We start from the raw sequence: 16,629 nt of genomic DNA on the forward strand, positions 1-16,629 counted from the left end.
AGCTGGGAGCTGAAGCCGGGGGCTCTCTGCATCCTCTTCCCCGCAGGGCCACGGCGATGCTCCCCGCTGGAGAAGCACCGCAGCCGGGCGCAGCGGCCTCCCTCGGTCCTGGGGTGACCGCTCTGCGGCTGGCAGGGAGCTGGAGGAAGCTGGAAGGGCTCCGTTCTGCCGCAGCAGGTTCCTGAAGGCGCACAGTGAAAACGTACCTGGAAGGCGGTGGTGCCAGGCGTCGGGAAGCGCTGTGCAGACAGCGAGCAGCACTGCGGGAAGCGCTGCCCGCGCACGGTCCAGCTCAGCTCTGAGGAAAGTGGCACAACTAGAAAGCAAAATCATGAATCGGAAAAAGCAGATGGAATTGCAAAACACTGACTTGGGCCAGAAGGCTTTGGATGAAGAGTCCTCCTCCTCTGCTTCCAGTCACGAACACAGTGCAAGGGGCAAGAAATATCTGAAGAATTATGCTACCCCCAGTGGAAATAAAAACCTTAGTAATGCCTGTTCTAAGGAAGAGGAAAGCACCCAAAGCCCTCAGAAGAATGTTATGGTTAAACAACAGCTTGGTTTGGATAGTGAGGAAGAGGAAATAAGAGAATTGATGGAGAGCTCTTTGGAGTTTTCCAGTGGAAACAAGAATCGGAAGGTTGTTGAAAGTCATTCAGAATGGGGTGGAAAGGTAATACAGGCTTCACTGGATTATGTATTTTTTATTTACACTTTTATGAAATTGTTTAATTGGTAGGTAACTTTCTATTTAGATAACACCAGAAAGTAAATTGAAATTTTCATTTGTGGCTTGCTCATGATATGGTTTAACTTCAATTCACAATTTAAAGCTACTGTTTTTCACCTGTTATAGTTTGTTTTCCTTTTTAGTGATCTACACATAATTAATGAAGGAACATGTAAACTTCTTTTTTCATGTTCTTCAAAAGAGTAAGGCTCCAGTTTTGTCAGCGATGCCTCCTCCATCTCATAAGGAAATTTCACCAACAGAAGTACCTAAAGCATCTTCTTCTCATAGCAAAGACTTGGAGAAAGATGTTTACAGTAGAGTTAATACACCAACACCTTCAGCAGCCAGCAGAAACCTGTCAGGATGGGGTAATATGAGATCTCAGTCACTGTTGTCTTCTGTGAAAGACAATACTGTAAAGATCACTCTGCCTACAACAGGCAACACCAAGAAAAGCCAAATATCACTTGAAAGTGACAGAAGTGAAATAAAATCATTAGATGAATTGTTTCCAAAAGCAGATGATGCAGAAGATTCAACCAGCAGCAGCTCAAGTGGTAAGTGTTCTAAAATATTGTCTCAGTAGACTTGTCATGAATTGTACTAATAATCTACTGATAAATTTACCATTAAACATGGGCAAATACTCACTTTGAAAGGCTTTACTGGTGTAATTTTACATAAACTGAGGCTTTATCAAAGGAATTATGTTGATGCTTCTTTTTTCTTGTGTAATATATTTTTCCTGGCTTTTGATTTAATGGGTTCAATTTAATGGTGCTTCCCTGGGTGACTCTTAAATATGACAGCAAAACAATTACAACATTTAGAATAGTTTTCCTGTATCAGTGGGACAATGGGTCTGAGTGAGAACAAGTGTAAATGAGGGGCAGCAAGAATCTCTTGAACTTGGGTTAGCAGATCCACCGACCAGCAAAAGAGGAAACTTCAGAAAGAGCTGCTGCTAAGTTAAAGGGTTAGAGTGACTGACTGCTACTAATTCTTAGTATTACACTAGGAATGTAGTATTGGGGGGTTTTTTTCTGCTTTTCTTGCTTAAGGGAAAGCATACTGTAATTTTCATGCAAAGTCTCGTGACAATTTGTCATTTGATTGCAGACTTCAAACTGAATATCCTGAGCCTTGATGATTTGGCACCAAATATCACCAGTGAGACAGCAGAATTAAAGCAGAAAGTAAGTAGAAATTCCCTCCTAGCAGAGATTTCCATTCTGCCTTTGGTGGAGGGTGGATATTCTAAAATAAATACTTCTACTCATAGGCTATCTGGGGTGGGCATGTCCATAAGGATCAGGATTTTACTGTCCGCTGAAACCTGACCAAATTCTTTTTTTAGTGTCAGCATTTCCTTAGTAAATGTAACAGTGCTGCATAGTTTGCAAGGTGAGACAAAAGAGCAACATTTCTATTTCCTAATAAAGTTGGAGCTAACTTGCTGCAGAAAAGGTGAAGAGTAATGGATGGATATTCTAGGTTCTATTTTGTTGATTCTCCTAGCATACAGCTGTTTTGTTTTACAGGGAACAGACATTCAAATTACTCAAGAATCAAACAGAAATCCAAAAAAAGATGCATTCCTGGTGGAAAAAGACCAAACTTCTCTTAAAATGCCTAGTGCAGTAACCAGTGTGAATGATGCTTCTGAAGGGGATATTGAAAAAACTGTGACTGAAGCAGAAATCTCTGAGCATTTAAGTGGAGCTGCTGCAGATTTTCCTAGACACAAGCAGGATTATCTTGATCATGATGAGAGAACTGTTAATTCAGAATATTCTGAAGACTTTGAAACGTCTCTGTCTACAACAGACAATAAATCTGCATGCAAAATGTCAGAGGAACATTCTGAGAACTGCAGGCATTCTGGAAAACACCCATCTTCAGCATCATCACCTTTATGTACCAGAGAGCGGCATGACCAGGTACACAGAGTAACCGTTAAAGAAACTGCAGTTCAGACAGTGGATCTGCCATTCACCTATTGCTGGTCCAAGAGTAAGTTCACGAGATATTGCCCTATTCAGGCAATTTTTATATTTTTGTATTTTATATGCTAGCCTAGAGGTCTTAGTTTCAGTACTAGCTTCCCCTAGCTGATATTAAAAACTTTCTAAAGCTCAAAACTTGAATCTGGTATCTGTAGATTGGGATTGGACAACAGAATAAGAATTTGAACTGGTTTTTGCTAAAAAAACCAAACCAAAAAAAACCACACCAGGAACTCAGGATGGATGAGCTAGTGTTAGCGACAGAGCTTGCAAGAGCCTAATATTAAACAGAATTCAACACTTTTATTGTATCTGTTCTGTTGTAAACACTACTGTTGTATTGTTACTAAAGTGATCACTCATCACAGACCGAATTCTAGCACTAAACCCTCCCGCCCTGCAAACCCACTCATTCTGATTTTATCCGGCACAGCAAACGCCACTGCAGTACTCGACCCACCCGTAGGAAACAGCTACATTGATCCAGTGCCGATTGCCAGTCACGTCATCAGCATGGACGCAGTAGAAGGTACTGAAAAACACGTTTCTTACTATTCTGTTTTACTGTATTTTATGCATCTAACCCATTTGGATTGCGTAGCCCTCACTGTCCCCCTGTAACATATCACTAACATACATACTCTCCATTTCTTGCAGCCTTGACAGCATACAGCCCCTCAGTTCTTGTTTTAAACAACATGTTGAAACAGCACCTGATGTTGACTCAGCAGTTTGTAAAGAACATTCACCACCTTCACTTCTCCCTTGTGGAGTCCTTAGAGAGTGAGAAGTTCCACTACCATACCTTGGAAGAGGCTAAAGAGGTATTTATGATAGAGAGAGTACATATCTATGCCTTTCCGAACACTCCTAGTATTTGCATCAAACAGATTATCTTTGCATGTTATTCATTAATCAGATAAAGTTCATATTATCATTGAATAAAATACTTCATAGAAGAATACTATATTGCTTGTGCCCGTATTGATAACAGGTCAGGAGTTCATACAGTAAAAAAAGACTGAAGTCTTACTGGAGGCCAGTTTTGAAAGAATAAGCTGTGCCATTTAGCTGTCCTCAAAGGAGCGAGGATCTTCCTAACATCGCAACAGAAGTATTGGTTTCTCTTGCTAAGATACAAAAGTATGAAGATGATGTGAAGATTTATTATTTATTAAATACTAGAAAGTGTTTATCTACAGAATAAGGAGACTTGTATATTAATTTTTTTTTTTTTTGCAGTACATCAAGAATCACAAATCCCCACCTCTAACAATTGAGCAAGCACGTGAAGAAATTCGGAAAGCACAGGAGGAAAAACTGCTTTGGCTCTGAATTTTAAGTAAAGTTTACATTTGCAGAACAAGAAACCCTTCCACATTGCACAGAAAAAAAATGTTATGAACTGTACTGGAAGGATTTGTACTAAACAGGTCTATATCTTGTTATACATAATTTATTTTTCTATATCTGATTTTTTTTACTTATGTACATGCTATAAGAATAGGCAGGAGCCTTCGACCAGACTATGTCAGCATTCAGCAAAAAAGAAACCAAGAAAACACTTCTCTCTAAAGGGAGTGTGGTAAGTCAGCACAGTGTGCAGGTTTATCATGTAGATCGTGTGATCTGTGATCATGGTAGAAGGGAAAGTCTGTACTACAGCACCCAGGGAATACGATCACAGTAGAAAAATATCCTATCCTGACTTTAGCACCATATTTAAACAGTTTATATATAATTAGCCTTGTCAGATTACTACAAAACCAAACACACGCAAAGCTCAGATATATTCAGTACAAGGAAGGCTTACAGCCAATGTACTGAAATCCATTTACTCTCAGAAATGAGCCACCATTTTACTTTTATTAAAAAAAAAAAGTGTTTATTGAAAAGCAAACCAATAAAATTCACAAGTTGATAACATACAGGTGTTGTATGCTGCTTCACAGACAGTTACAGTTCCACAACTACAGTAGATCTAGAACAAACTGATATTTCACCATATTAATCGAATGGTTTGAAGAGGGTTTCAGCTATACAAACACATGACAGGGGGAGAGGTTACCACCACGCAGACGGCTGGAGTGGAAGTGCAGTGTAAGGGCCTAACATCTTCAGCTGGTGGTCTCTGGAAACAGTTACAAAAGGGCTTTTATTCTCATTTAGAGTCGAGGAAGGTTCCAAGAACGTTTCACTGTTAGAAACTTGCAGAGCAGAGAAAACTGATTCTCTTCTATTCAACTAATTAGCTTTTATTAAAGGGTGTATATACAAAAATATAAAAAGCTTAAAGAATGTCTTCCGTTACAAAGCATTGAACATCCCTTAGAGCGCTCGAAAAGCTACAACAGTGAACCCTCGTGTTGTGACTGCAGCAGCTGGTGTGTAGGGGCGTTAGGTTGGAGGGTAGGTTCTAACAAGCTCGCACAGTGCTCATAGGTCACCTGTACTGGAACTAGATGCTTCCTTCCCCCTTTAGACATTAGGATACACTGCTCAGCATCAGTCTGACTTGATCCCAAGGCAGCACCCCTCCACTTCAAATAGAATTAACCTTTTGAGAGAAATAAACATACATTATGGAACTACAGAACATACAACTGTGTCAGATAACGCTTGTATTCCACAGGAATGAATCAATCGCAATCCTGGACTAGGGAGAGCTTGGCCGGGGTTTAATTCTAGTATAAAATGGGCAACTAATTAAAAAAATTTGCAAAATAAATGGAAATTGTTAAACTTGCTAGACATGTCATAGTAACGACTGGCCTTTTTTAAGCACTAAATGACAAGTGTTGAAGTACATGTCATAGCTTTCCATTTTTCACCATAGTTTTTAAGTGATTCATTTGTCACTTCCTCCAGACTTTAATCCTGATTTATACAAGTTTAATGTTTTGTAGAAGATGCAAGACATCTTTCTTCAGAGAGTCTTATTCGGGTGGTGGAGGGTCTTGCGTGTCACGCTTCACTGAAACAACAGCGAAAAGAGTTCTTACTCATTCTGCAGTTACCTAAGCTGTCTGAAATGTTTCATGGAATAAGGGCTCTATTAATAAGGAGTCTTTCCTTTTGGGCTTTGTTTGAACCCATTTTCTTACACAGATCTACTGCAGCCATACGCAGAAGTGACTTTTCATTTAGCATGCCAATTTTTTTTTTCCTTTTAGTCATTGGCAAGTGTAGTTGTTCTACATAACAGACTCTCTCCATTTTGGTAATTGTCTTCATCTCTTAAGCAGCACCTCCACTGTTCTTGAACCTTCCTGCACTGCAGTGAGTTCATTACCAGTTCTGGCTTTGGCAGAACACAACGCTGATTTTAGGCAACTCAGAATTGGGCAGGGCCAAACAGTAAGCATAGTCTAACTTCACTCCAACCACAAAGACCTTCCTGCTCCCTCCACTACCTCTGGGATTGCTCCTGTTTTTTGAAGGGTAACATTTAAAGATGTTGGTATCACTGCCAGGAGAGGCTTACACAGAACGGGCAAATGAATTGTTTCCGAAATGAGAATACAATACAACTCCTAAAAAAAAAGAAAGCTGAGAAATTAAGAGTATATGTCTACTTACCTGTTCTACTGTATCCATTGTATTAGAAAGAATTTAGAGTTATTAGTCTTTAGATTTGGGTTTACAGTCTACAGTAAATAGTACAAAATCACTCTCAAGTCTGCACAGGTTTTTAAATTGCTTAGAAACATTCACTTACATTCGTCTCTGGCCTTCATGCGTGCGATAAACGAGTAACTTTTATTTCTTCTGTAGTTTTCATAAGGGTCATCTAATGCAACTCCCACTCCTTTATACTGATCCCATTTGTCTCGGATATCCCCTCCTTTAATTGGATCCTGAATTCCTTGTTCCTTGGCTCCCAGTCCACCAGATCCACTCCATCCTGCAGAAAGGACAAACATTGCAATCCTGTGGGTTTTCTTTATTACTAGAATTCTGAACACAAACAGACATTTTGGAAACCATGAAAGAAAGTGTCAATTTGTTAGAGCAGGATGGTAACAGCCTGAGACAGTATATGAACTGTCCCATCTATTTCAAAAGCATTAAAACACAGAGATTCTGGGAGCTGCCAAACAGCAGCACTACCCCTAAAAACTTTTAAGAGGGCAAGGGGAGAGAAAACGCAAGCCCAATGTGTCCAGTCAACCCTGCTATCTGCTCCACAGGGAGATGGAATACCTTGGGGGGGGCAAGTTCTATGGGATGTCTTCCATATCGATCCCAAAAAGGCAACTACCACCCCTGCTCCATGTTCTATACACTTATAGCTCTGAATATCCTTGTACCCAAGAGTTAGTGCCCGATTTTGTTTCCTGGCTTGTGTAAGATTCCAGAACAGCATCTTACCCATTTTCACTAGCATTTGATGGCCTTTATTTTCTTCTCCAAGTCTTGATTCTGGTATAGGAGGCCCAGAACTGGAGCCCAAACCAGCAGAAGAACTAAGGAAATAAAAAAGAACAAATTAAGAACAAGCAATACAGTTCTGACACAAAGCAAGGTCACTCATATTCTGTTAAACATTAACACCCAGGGTAACCCCATCCACTCTATCAAGCTGTTCTTTTATAAAGCTGTTAGATTATGGTGTTGTAAAGGTTCCAGAAACACCCTGCCTGCTTCTCAGTACAAGGGAAATCAAACACTACAGCCTTCCTAAGAGAGTACTCGGAGGATTCCTCCTGCTTCCTAGGAAGGCAACCCAGCTGCACAGGGTTTTGTTATAACAAAAAGCCGCCACAACAGAATAATATTCTCTCTATAAGGACATTTAGTAAATAAGTCATTTCTAAATCTGCTTTCCATTTTCTTTTCTACTTTGTTGAAATGCTTAATACACCCAGCTCATGAGAAAGCACTCTTGTTGGTACTTTTCCAAGCAACTCAGGTAAAAAGAGAAATAAACACAAGCTTACGGAGGAGTGGGGCTGCGAGACCGGGACCGGCGCCGCCTTCCTGGCGAGTACGATTTCGATCTTGATCGTGACCGTGATCGCGAGCGGCTATGAGAAGAGCGGGACCTGCTCCGGCTTCTGGAAAGGGAGAGCACAGGAGATCACTAGAGCAACATCCAGGGTTCCCTGTTTAGCCCTGAGGATTGTTTTTCTTCCACCCCATCCAGTCCCCGATTCAGCCCGTTGCACTCTACCTGGACTGAGAGCGTGAATAGGATCGTGATCGAGAGCAAGAGCGAGATCGTGACCTCGAATAGGAGCCAGATGATTTTGAAGATCGTGAATTGGACCGTGAGGATGAGCGACCTCGGCTTTTAGACCGACTGCGAGACCTAGAAGGCCCACTGCACAGATAAAAGCAGAGAAAACCCAGTGAAACTCCTGGGAGAAGTTCAACAAACACAAATATACTTCTGATCAAATTCATATCACACACAAGCACTGTATTTCTGCAGACAATCCACTGAAAACTTGAGTGTGGCAAAAACTATTTTCTGCAGATTAGAGAAATTCCAGCGAGTTGAAACTTAGTTATTCCATCAGCATGTTGCTGAACACTCTACGTTTAGCCCAAAGTATTCCCAGCACCTTCCAAACAAGCAGCATGCATCAGAAGACAGCAGACAGGATCTCTCACCTATTTCTCTTCTCCTGACCTTTCCTCCGCCTTGCTCTCATTTTAGCTCTGAAGAATTCGTACAGTCCATTCTGCTCCCAGCCTTCACTGCAATAAATCAACCACACACAGAACCGACATCTGTAAAACTCTTACTTCAATCAACAGAGACGTTCAGGATTGCCGCTGGATTTTGTAGGGAACTGGGCAAAAAGGTCTCACAAATCTCAGTGCGAGATCAAACAGCGTGTGCAGTTTAAAATACAACAAGAGCTCTCATTTCAGCATTAGAAGAACCAAGACACAGGCGAAGGAAGAGAGAGGCACTTCGTGGTTTGAGAGAGCTTCTCAGGGCATTTTCCTTACCAGACCGTTAGCTATACCTACTCTTACCTGTTTCTAGGCCTGTCATGAGATGGTGGACTATAAAATGCCTCAACCGCAGCCAGTAGTCTCTCACTGGGGGGCATTGGGGGTGGAAGACGTATATCTTTAGGATCTAAAGGTTTATACTCATGATCTTCAAGCTGCCGGAAACAAAACAAATTACATTCGTGTCATGTGTCATGGGGTGGCTACCTGAAGAGAGAAATACAGATTTAACTGTGTAGGGACCTCCCATTTCACTATCGGATAAAAAATGGTCCAGAAATAAGGATTCTGCAGATGACCCAAGGCTTTCTTGTGCTATCACTACCATTTTGGGTTCTATGAGAAAAGCCAGCGCTACACGTGTTGCAGCATTAACTGGATCGCCAGGTAGATAAAATGCAGACCTCATGTGTCCACCTCAGTGGCTGGCTGGACGCCTGGCAAAAGCTGGTGTATGCTGAGAGTGACACAACGTTAGAGATGGAAGAGACCTGTTTGTCACCTCAAACACAGAACGCATAAATGTATGTATCCCCGAAGATGCTGATACAGATACATTTCCTGTTCTCTGTCCTCTTCATTTGTATATATAACATCAGTGTTGCAAAACATCTTTGTAAGAAAAAAACTCTGAACACCAAAAACTAGGAGACAGTGGCCACATCAGAACTGCAAGGTCCCTCTGCCCATCTGAAAATCAGCAGGGATTTCTATGTTCTAAAAATGGGGGTACGATTTTCAAGATCAAATTAGTCTTTCACATGTATGAGCTCAAATAGCTTTCACCAGGACAAAACACTTGAACATTTTACCGTTTTCACTACCTTCTCCCCCCACTCCTGCCCTTGTATACCCCACAACAACTTTGCCCGATGGTTGCTGGATGGAAAGATTTGAAATGATCAATGTCTGTGTTAAACTGTCCCTATTATTGACCACGGGATTTTGATCTAGTCGAGGCCCACCGCAAGCACTTACTTTCACAAGCGGAGCCATCAGTCCAGCAGGAAGATCGAAGTAGGGAACGTTTGGCACCAGGCTAGGATCATCGTGGTTCATGTGAGGGGGCCCTTGTCGCCGCATGTGAGGAGGCTGCCCGTTAAATCCATGCGGGGGTGGCCCGAAATCAGGGTGCTGTGGCCCTCCCCACGGAGGATGCTCGCTGATTCCAGGATGAGGCAATCTGTGACCAGGATGATGATGAGGAGGTCCAATTTCTGCAGAATGAGAGGGTTAAAACATTTTATTTAGCCTTAGAGAAAGAAGGCAATCAGAGATGTACTTAGTGCATTTATCCTAAAAAACCAATCTTGGCACCCAGAGCCTTGCAGATCCAGAAAAGCAACAGAACTGGAGAACTAGAGGCTGGCTACAGGTCCACATTCATGGATATTTTGCGCTGCATCTCCCTCCCTGGCCATAGCAACTGCCCTCAGGCAACAGGATACTTCATCCCTAAGCCACTGCTTACTTTGGGACATCCTGTGGTCAGAAAGTCCCACAAGAGAGAGACTCTGAAGAACAGAAGGTTTCAGATGCACCAGGGCTACTGGTGGGATCTATTTCTGAAGCCTAAATACACAATCATGGCTTAGCATGGACCTGTAATTAGTTCTGTCTCTAGGCCAAGTCAACAAATATAAAGAAATAAATACGGCAGGAATTAACTCACATGAGGAGGTGACAAGAAAATACTTTGTTTAAAGAGGTGTTTCGAGAAGAGGTAGAGATAATATCCTGTTAAAACAGAGAAGTGAATGACATCCATCCAATCACTGATGGACAAACCATTTGCCATGAACACCAGGATACCCGGCTGAACTCTTTGCACGATACAGAAAAAAACCACAAGACTGAAAATCAACATCTTCTGAAGCAGAACCAACAGTTTTTCCAAGAAAAGCCATCATAGCCACTGCCCAACCTTCAGCCAGTCATTTCACTCATCTTCATCAGGACTTGAACACAGCCTGTGTCGTCATCGCTTCACCACTTTCCTAATTTTAGCCATCTGCTTTAGTGGACCCCCTGCTCCAACAGCTTTACATGAAACAACAGATGTTTTGGATTACCACTGCAATCCAAACCAGAGCCTAAACCTTCATTACCCCAGGACAAGAAAAGCTCTTCTCCCTACTCACTACCAGAGCTCTCAAAAACTCAACCAAACAACAAACCCAAAAAAGAAAATAAAAAAAGGAACAATCTCTACTGGAGAAGTTAATCACAATCCTAAATATATACACTCCAATTCATTGGTTTTAAATGTTTTTTGAACTTGGAAAATTGAGAATCTTTTAAGCTTAAAATAGCAACTCCTACATAGCAACATAATTGCTCTTTTAAGTGGCTCGTCATACAGAACCACAGTGATCTTTAGACTTCACATTGATAAGGATCATTCCAGAATAATCACAACTCTGCACGTGAAATAGAAACTACACTGGGGCAGAACTATACCAGACTTCACGAGGGAGCCCACAGCCACATCTGAGCCACACAGACCAGGCAAGCGACACTCCCACTACACTCTCGGACATCCCCGTGCTCCAGCAAGACAGCAAAACAAAACAGAAAGGAGAACTGGAGGTAAGGAGCACTTCACCAGACACTACCAAGCCCCACAATATCCAGGCAGATACTTAGAGAGTTTTTCAGTAAAAATAAAGAGAAGAAAAGAAGGGCATGGATGAATGTATGCACAAGAACAGATGTTTCAAGCCTGGCTTCCTCTAACCTCCTCCATCGACGGAGAGCACAGCTGAAGAGCCCTCATCTTTGGCCTGGTGTGCAGGAGATCAAATTTAAAAGCAAATGCTGCTTCTCACCTTTGAGCTTACTATTTTTAAAGTGAATTAGTCACAAAAGGGGTGCCTGGAGAGGTGCTGACTTGAGTTTGGATTACAGTTTCTGGTTATCTGCACCCGTTAGGGAAGGAAGGCTCAAAAAGCAAGGAAGCCTCCAGCTCTGCATGTACTTCCTACTGAGCTTCCCAAACCCCCAAACTCTGCATTTCTCAGGAAAACCACAACAGTCCACCAAGCTGTCACCCCAAAGCACTAAATTTTTTGTAATATCAATCAGCATCACAACATAAGAAAACCTGGCCTGGTACACACTTTACCTTGAGGAAAATCCCCCTGGGGGTAATCAAAACGATGAGGATAAGGAGGCCTTTCAAAGGGATGGCGAGGTGGAAACTCATCCTGCATGAAGCGAGGTGGAAAGCGGTTGAAATTATGCGGATGCGGGGGCTGGTTGAATTGGGGATGTTGCTGATGTGGAGGAAATGGGCCTCTGAAGTGAGGTGGCCGCTGCATTCGAAATGGAGGTTCCCTTTGACCCCCACCCCATGGAGGTTGTTCGTGCTGGTTGTTCCACGGTGCTTCAAACTGGTTGTTCCAGGAAGGATCGGGCTGGTTGTTCCAAGGTGTCTCTCGCTGATTGTTCCAGCCTTGATCTCTCTGTTCATTCCACATTCCTTCATGGTTGTTATTCCATGGAGGACAATGAGGTGGTCCCTGGCGGGGAGGAAGCCTGGTCATTAGGCTACAAAAAAACCCCAATGCAATAAAAACAATCTGCAACACACACAAGTGAAAGAACTTTCCGAATACAAGGTCCGAACAACTGCAGCTTCAGAGAAAAGACCAAACTGCTACTGAACCAAACAGCTCTGTACCCAAGACAGTATTTCTTGTTCTGCTTGTTCACAGGGATGGTTGACAAACCAAAATACAACTTATTCTTTGCTTTTAACTGGCCTCAGAATGAGGAAGCTTTCCATTTTTATCTGGATTTATAACTTTCACAGCTTTTCACCACACTTTAACAATGATGATGATGGTCATTCTGAACCTCCACCTTCCTCTACATCGTGTTTCAGAACTCTGTTTCTTACCTGTTGTTGACCCCACGGTGCAACAGGATGAGGTTGGTCAAACCAGGGGGGTTTGTTTGGAGGAATCTGATCATGAGATCCAGGGCCACGCGGTCCGCCAGAGGCAGGATCCTGCACTCCAGATCCTGTTGTGTCGTACTCTGTAGAACCAGTGAGAGGCAGCTGAGATTTACCATCATCTGAAAAAAACAGGTCACAAGTAGTTAATAAAACACCAGCACACCTACAGCAGGCTCCATCTGATCTGAATTTTGTTGGATGTCTAAATATTCTGCAGAAATCTACTGGGAGAGAAGATTTTGGATCTCAGTTTAACATTCATATCTTTGGTTCTTTACATATTCCAGCATCAAACCATGCCAGCTGCAAGCCTCCAAACAGCGCCAGGCTTTTTCCTGAACCAAACTAGCACAGCACAGTACTTCACGACTGAAAAAGGAGCAAAAAAAACCCCCAAAACCCTCAATGTTGCAACCCACAGGTTAGTACCTGCTTGTGTAACTGGAGCAGATGGTGGAGCCGAGGCCGGTGCTGCTGTAGGGGCTTGAGGCGGGGGTGTGGATTTCACCTCGTTCTCTAGCGGTGGTATTTGTATTTGTTGCTGCTGCTGCTGTGTTAAACTGTTCACAAACTCTTCGTGTTGAGTTTTCAGGTTCTGTATCTGCTGCTGGAAGGCTACTTGCACAGGCTGTACTACCGTTGCATATTCAGTGATCAGGTTTGCCTGATGAAATGAGATCAATTAAGAAGAACACGTTAACACCGTACCTAAGCTCGTTATCCTGCCTGCTCATTCAGAATCTCCTATATTGCTCTCCACCTCCTCCCAAGAAATGAATGGGAAAGCAGGATAACCCGCTGGCAGAAGAACCCAGTCACGCTCTGTGAATATTTCCAAAATATTCTCTGCAGCCTAGAATCCACCGTCTAAATTAACGCCTAGCTTTCAAATACAGCTAAAATCAACAGCATTCATTATTAATGCTACAAATGAACAGTTCCTGCTGCCACAACAATTTTCTGCTTCGTGTATTCAATTTAAAGCTGTGGTTTCTTTAGTTTCCTTTTTACCAAACATTAATTTCCATAAAAAGAGAACACACTGTCAAATATGCACAACTGTAGTAGTTACAAACGCAAACAGACTTTCCAGGATCATACCAGCAGCTGAATTATTGAATGTTTGAAATAACAAAGATATGCTTTACATTATTTCCATAATCCTTCGTAAACAACATCAAGAGGGGGGTGGGGGGAATTAATATTTACAGCTCAAAAAAGGATTTTCTAAATTTGTTTTCAAAATATTGACATAAATAAGAAAACTGTTACTTTTCTTTTGTGGCTAACCTGGTACTGGCCAAGTCCGAGAGCTGGGCTCTGTAATTGCTGAATAATTGACTCATCAAAGTACCCATTTTTCTCCCACAGTTGAAGAAGCTGCATAAATTCAAGAGTGAAAGGTTTTTAGAAATGATGAATAAAACAAAAATTGAAGCACAGCACTTTTATGTCTCTAGCTTTGTCAAAAGACTTCGGATTTTGTCGCTTGTCTTTGAACCACCAAAGATTCAGATGCATTCATCAATATGATAACTTTTAATTAATGCGTAAGTACTTTTAAAGCTCTAGTTTAACATGACCTCAAGCACATTCTGTGATAGACTTTATGAAGACAATTAGACTACAATAAAATCTCAGTGGTCCTCTTCCCCCCTCGTATTTGTGAATTTGCCTAGCACTAACCTAACAAAGCAAAGCATCCAGTTAAACCCAAACCAGATACTCACTCTGGCGATTTTCTGTTGCTTATCCTCCTCCACTGCTAGAAAACTGGTACAATAAATAGGCACAACCACCTTCTGTAAAGCGGCCAGAAGATCTCGTGCTTGCTTCCGCTGGCTTCAAAAAAGGAATGGGAAGAGTCACTGCCTGTCACTGTTACATTAAGAGCATTGTCATATACACTTCCGCTGTACTAAAAGCTGTGGATTCATAAAATAGGAGTTCCCTCCTTTACATTTTTACTGTAAAGTTTTCTCTGGAGGAAAAATGCACAAAGTAGAGAAAAGCTGAATTTGATTCTTAAAACACTAGATTTTTGTGCCAGCTACAGACATCTTAAGACAGCTGCTAAAAACAATAAATACATTAAAAAGAAAAGGTGACTAGTCAAACTAACAACGCATCTAGTGGAGAGACTTCCAACAAATTAATCAAAACATCAAACTGAAACCCCCAATTTCATTCTTACCAGTGATGCAATACATCATTGATTAAGTAGATGAGATGTAACCGAAGCTCAAAGTGAGCTCCTTCTGCCGTTATGCGGTTTCGCAGGTGCCCAGCCATCAGCTCACAGTGTGCAGGAGATTTTGCGTTACTAAACATCCAGTTCTTGCCAGCCTTAGAAAAGCAAATTTCAAATATTTTAAGTTAGTCTAATGTGCTCACATCATACGGACTTCTTCGAACTCTGAAATAACTGCGAGAAGGGAAGTTTTCCCATAACAGCTATCATCATACCCACCACACAACACAGCAATAAAGCTGCTGTTCACTATACGCACAATCTCAAAACTCAAACTGTATTTAATCCACACCACCACCAGATGACTGTTCCGATTTAGATCACTTACTGAGATTGCATCTTTCGTACAAGTGTCAATTATTGGCTGCAACAAGTTGTCAAACTCGTTCATATCTAACTGGGTTTCCTCCAAAACTTTTTGCATTTGTTGCTCAATTGCAAGGGCTACTGCTGATGTGACTTGTTCCTGAAAAAAAGAATAAAAAAAAAAAAAATCCAGAACTAAAGAACTATTAAAGAACTAAGCTGCTATATCCCTGTCCTCTTAGCCACAAGTAGCTGCTCCAAAGACCAAGACCTTTTAAAAGCAATGTGAATACATATAAATGTTTCAAGTTATTTAAGAAGAGAAGACTCTTCTCATTCTTCAGGAAACATCCAGTTCATTTCCACCTGTAAAATCTCTCCATCATGAACAAAAATAACTACAGGAAGCTCCTACATGTACAGAACATAGTCTAGGCATCCTGCTTTTGTCCAGGAACTCTCCAGTTTGGTTCCCAATAGCTTTAACAGCAAAACGTTGCCTACAAAAACCAACCAGTTCAAAGCACGCCGTTACCTCCCACCCCTAATGAGAATCCTCCTTCGAATGCTACAAGCCGGAATGTCCTGCAGTTCCCAGCAACCTGCAGCATTAAACAAAGACTAAAGCAGTCACAATTTATTCCACTCTACAAACCAACAGGGTTTTTCACACAATAAATAAACAGTTTTAATCCAAGATTGATCTTGATAGCACATCAGATACATTTGTTCTAAGGAGATGACGGCAGTTGCCACAGAACAAAAACAAGCAAATAAAATCATAGAATGGTTTGGGTTGGAAAGGACCTTAAAGATCAAGTTCCAACCCCTCTCTTCACCAACGCGCAATGCCACTGCCACTAGTCAGAAGGAAACCTTGCTCTCTGCCTTCACTCCTAATTTCTACAGCCACTGGCAGTCTAGGATAAACCAACCGAGTGCTTATCGTAAACCAACCTGTCTCATAGCCAGGAGATGCTGCTCCTGCTGCTGCAGGTTCCACTGACTCTGCTGGATAAGTTCCTCCACGGAAGGAGTGCCCTGAGGAGCCGAGATAGGTGCAGCCGGTGGGAGAGACGGTTGGGGCAGCGGCTGGATCTGTGCGGTGGCCTCAATATCTTGACTTTGCTTGCACAACACTATTGGACAAAATAAACTTTTAAAGTAAACCTCATAGAGAAATTGGCTACCACCAGCTCACACGTGGAAACCGCGTTGGTTCCAAAACAGACCCTCACTCTTTGCGTAGTTTCTTAATGCAAAATGAAAATCATTTTTTCATTCAAATGATTTTCAAAACAAAAATGATTTTCACAGAACTGCAGTCAAGGGTGGATGGTGCAAAAGAGGAGCGTCAGCAACTCCTTGTGCACTTCGAGATGAATGACTCCAACACAAGACCAGC

The 16,629-nt window shown here is 41.9% G+C and overlaps 2 protein-coding genes across 2 annotated transcripts; one reads left to right on the forward strand and one right to left on the reverse strand.

Annotated features, from left to right (window-relative positions):
* Positions 1-46: 46 nt before the first annotated feature.
* On the forward strand, positions 47-4,074 carry LOC104460813 (chromosome unknown open reading frame, human C19orf44; the record flags this gene model as incomplete). The annotated part of the gene is made up of 7 exons (XM_010078975.1): positions 47-673; positions 933-1,290; positions 1,853-1,929; positions 2,275-2,746; positions 3,173-3,268; positions 3,397-3,563; positions 3,982-4,074. Coding segments are annotated over 7 exons (1,890 nt in total), but the record flags the coding sequence as incomplete, so codon positions are not given.
* A 539-nt stretch (positions 4,075-4,613) lies between these two features.
* On the reverse strand, positions 4,614-16,363 carry CHERP (calcium homeostasis endoplasmic reticulum protein; the record flags this gene model as incomplete). The annotated part of the gene is made up of 16 exons (XM_010078977.1): positions 4,614-5,713; positions 6,458-6,643; positions 7,111-7,205; positions 7,680-7,796; positions 7,913-8,062; positions 8,356-8,442; positions 8,728-8,861; positions 9,685-9,923; positions 11,831-12,227; positions 12,608-12,786; positions 13,097-13,331; positions 13,958-14,047; positions 14,398-14,509; positions 14,862-15,013; positions 15,247-15,384; positions 16,182-16,363. Coding segments are annotated over 16 exons (2,531 nt in total), but the record flags the coding sequence as incomplete, so codon positions are not given.
* Between the last annotated feature and the right edge of the window lie 266 nt (positions 16,364-16,629).

The sequence above is a fragment of the Pterocles gutturalis genome, unplaced genomic scaffold (assembly GCF_000699245.1).
Source record: "Pterocles gutturalis isolate BGI_N339 unplaced genomic scaffold, ASM69924v1 scaffold26248, whole genome shotgun sequence".
NCBI lineage: Eukaryota > Metazoa > Chordata > Aves > Pterocliformes > Pteroclidae > Pterocles > Pterocles gutturalis.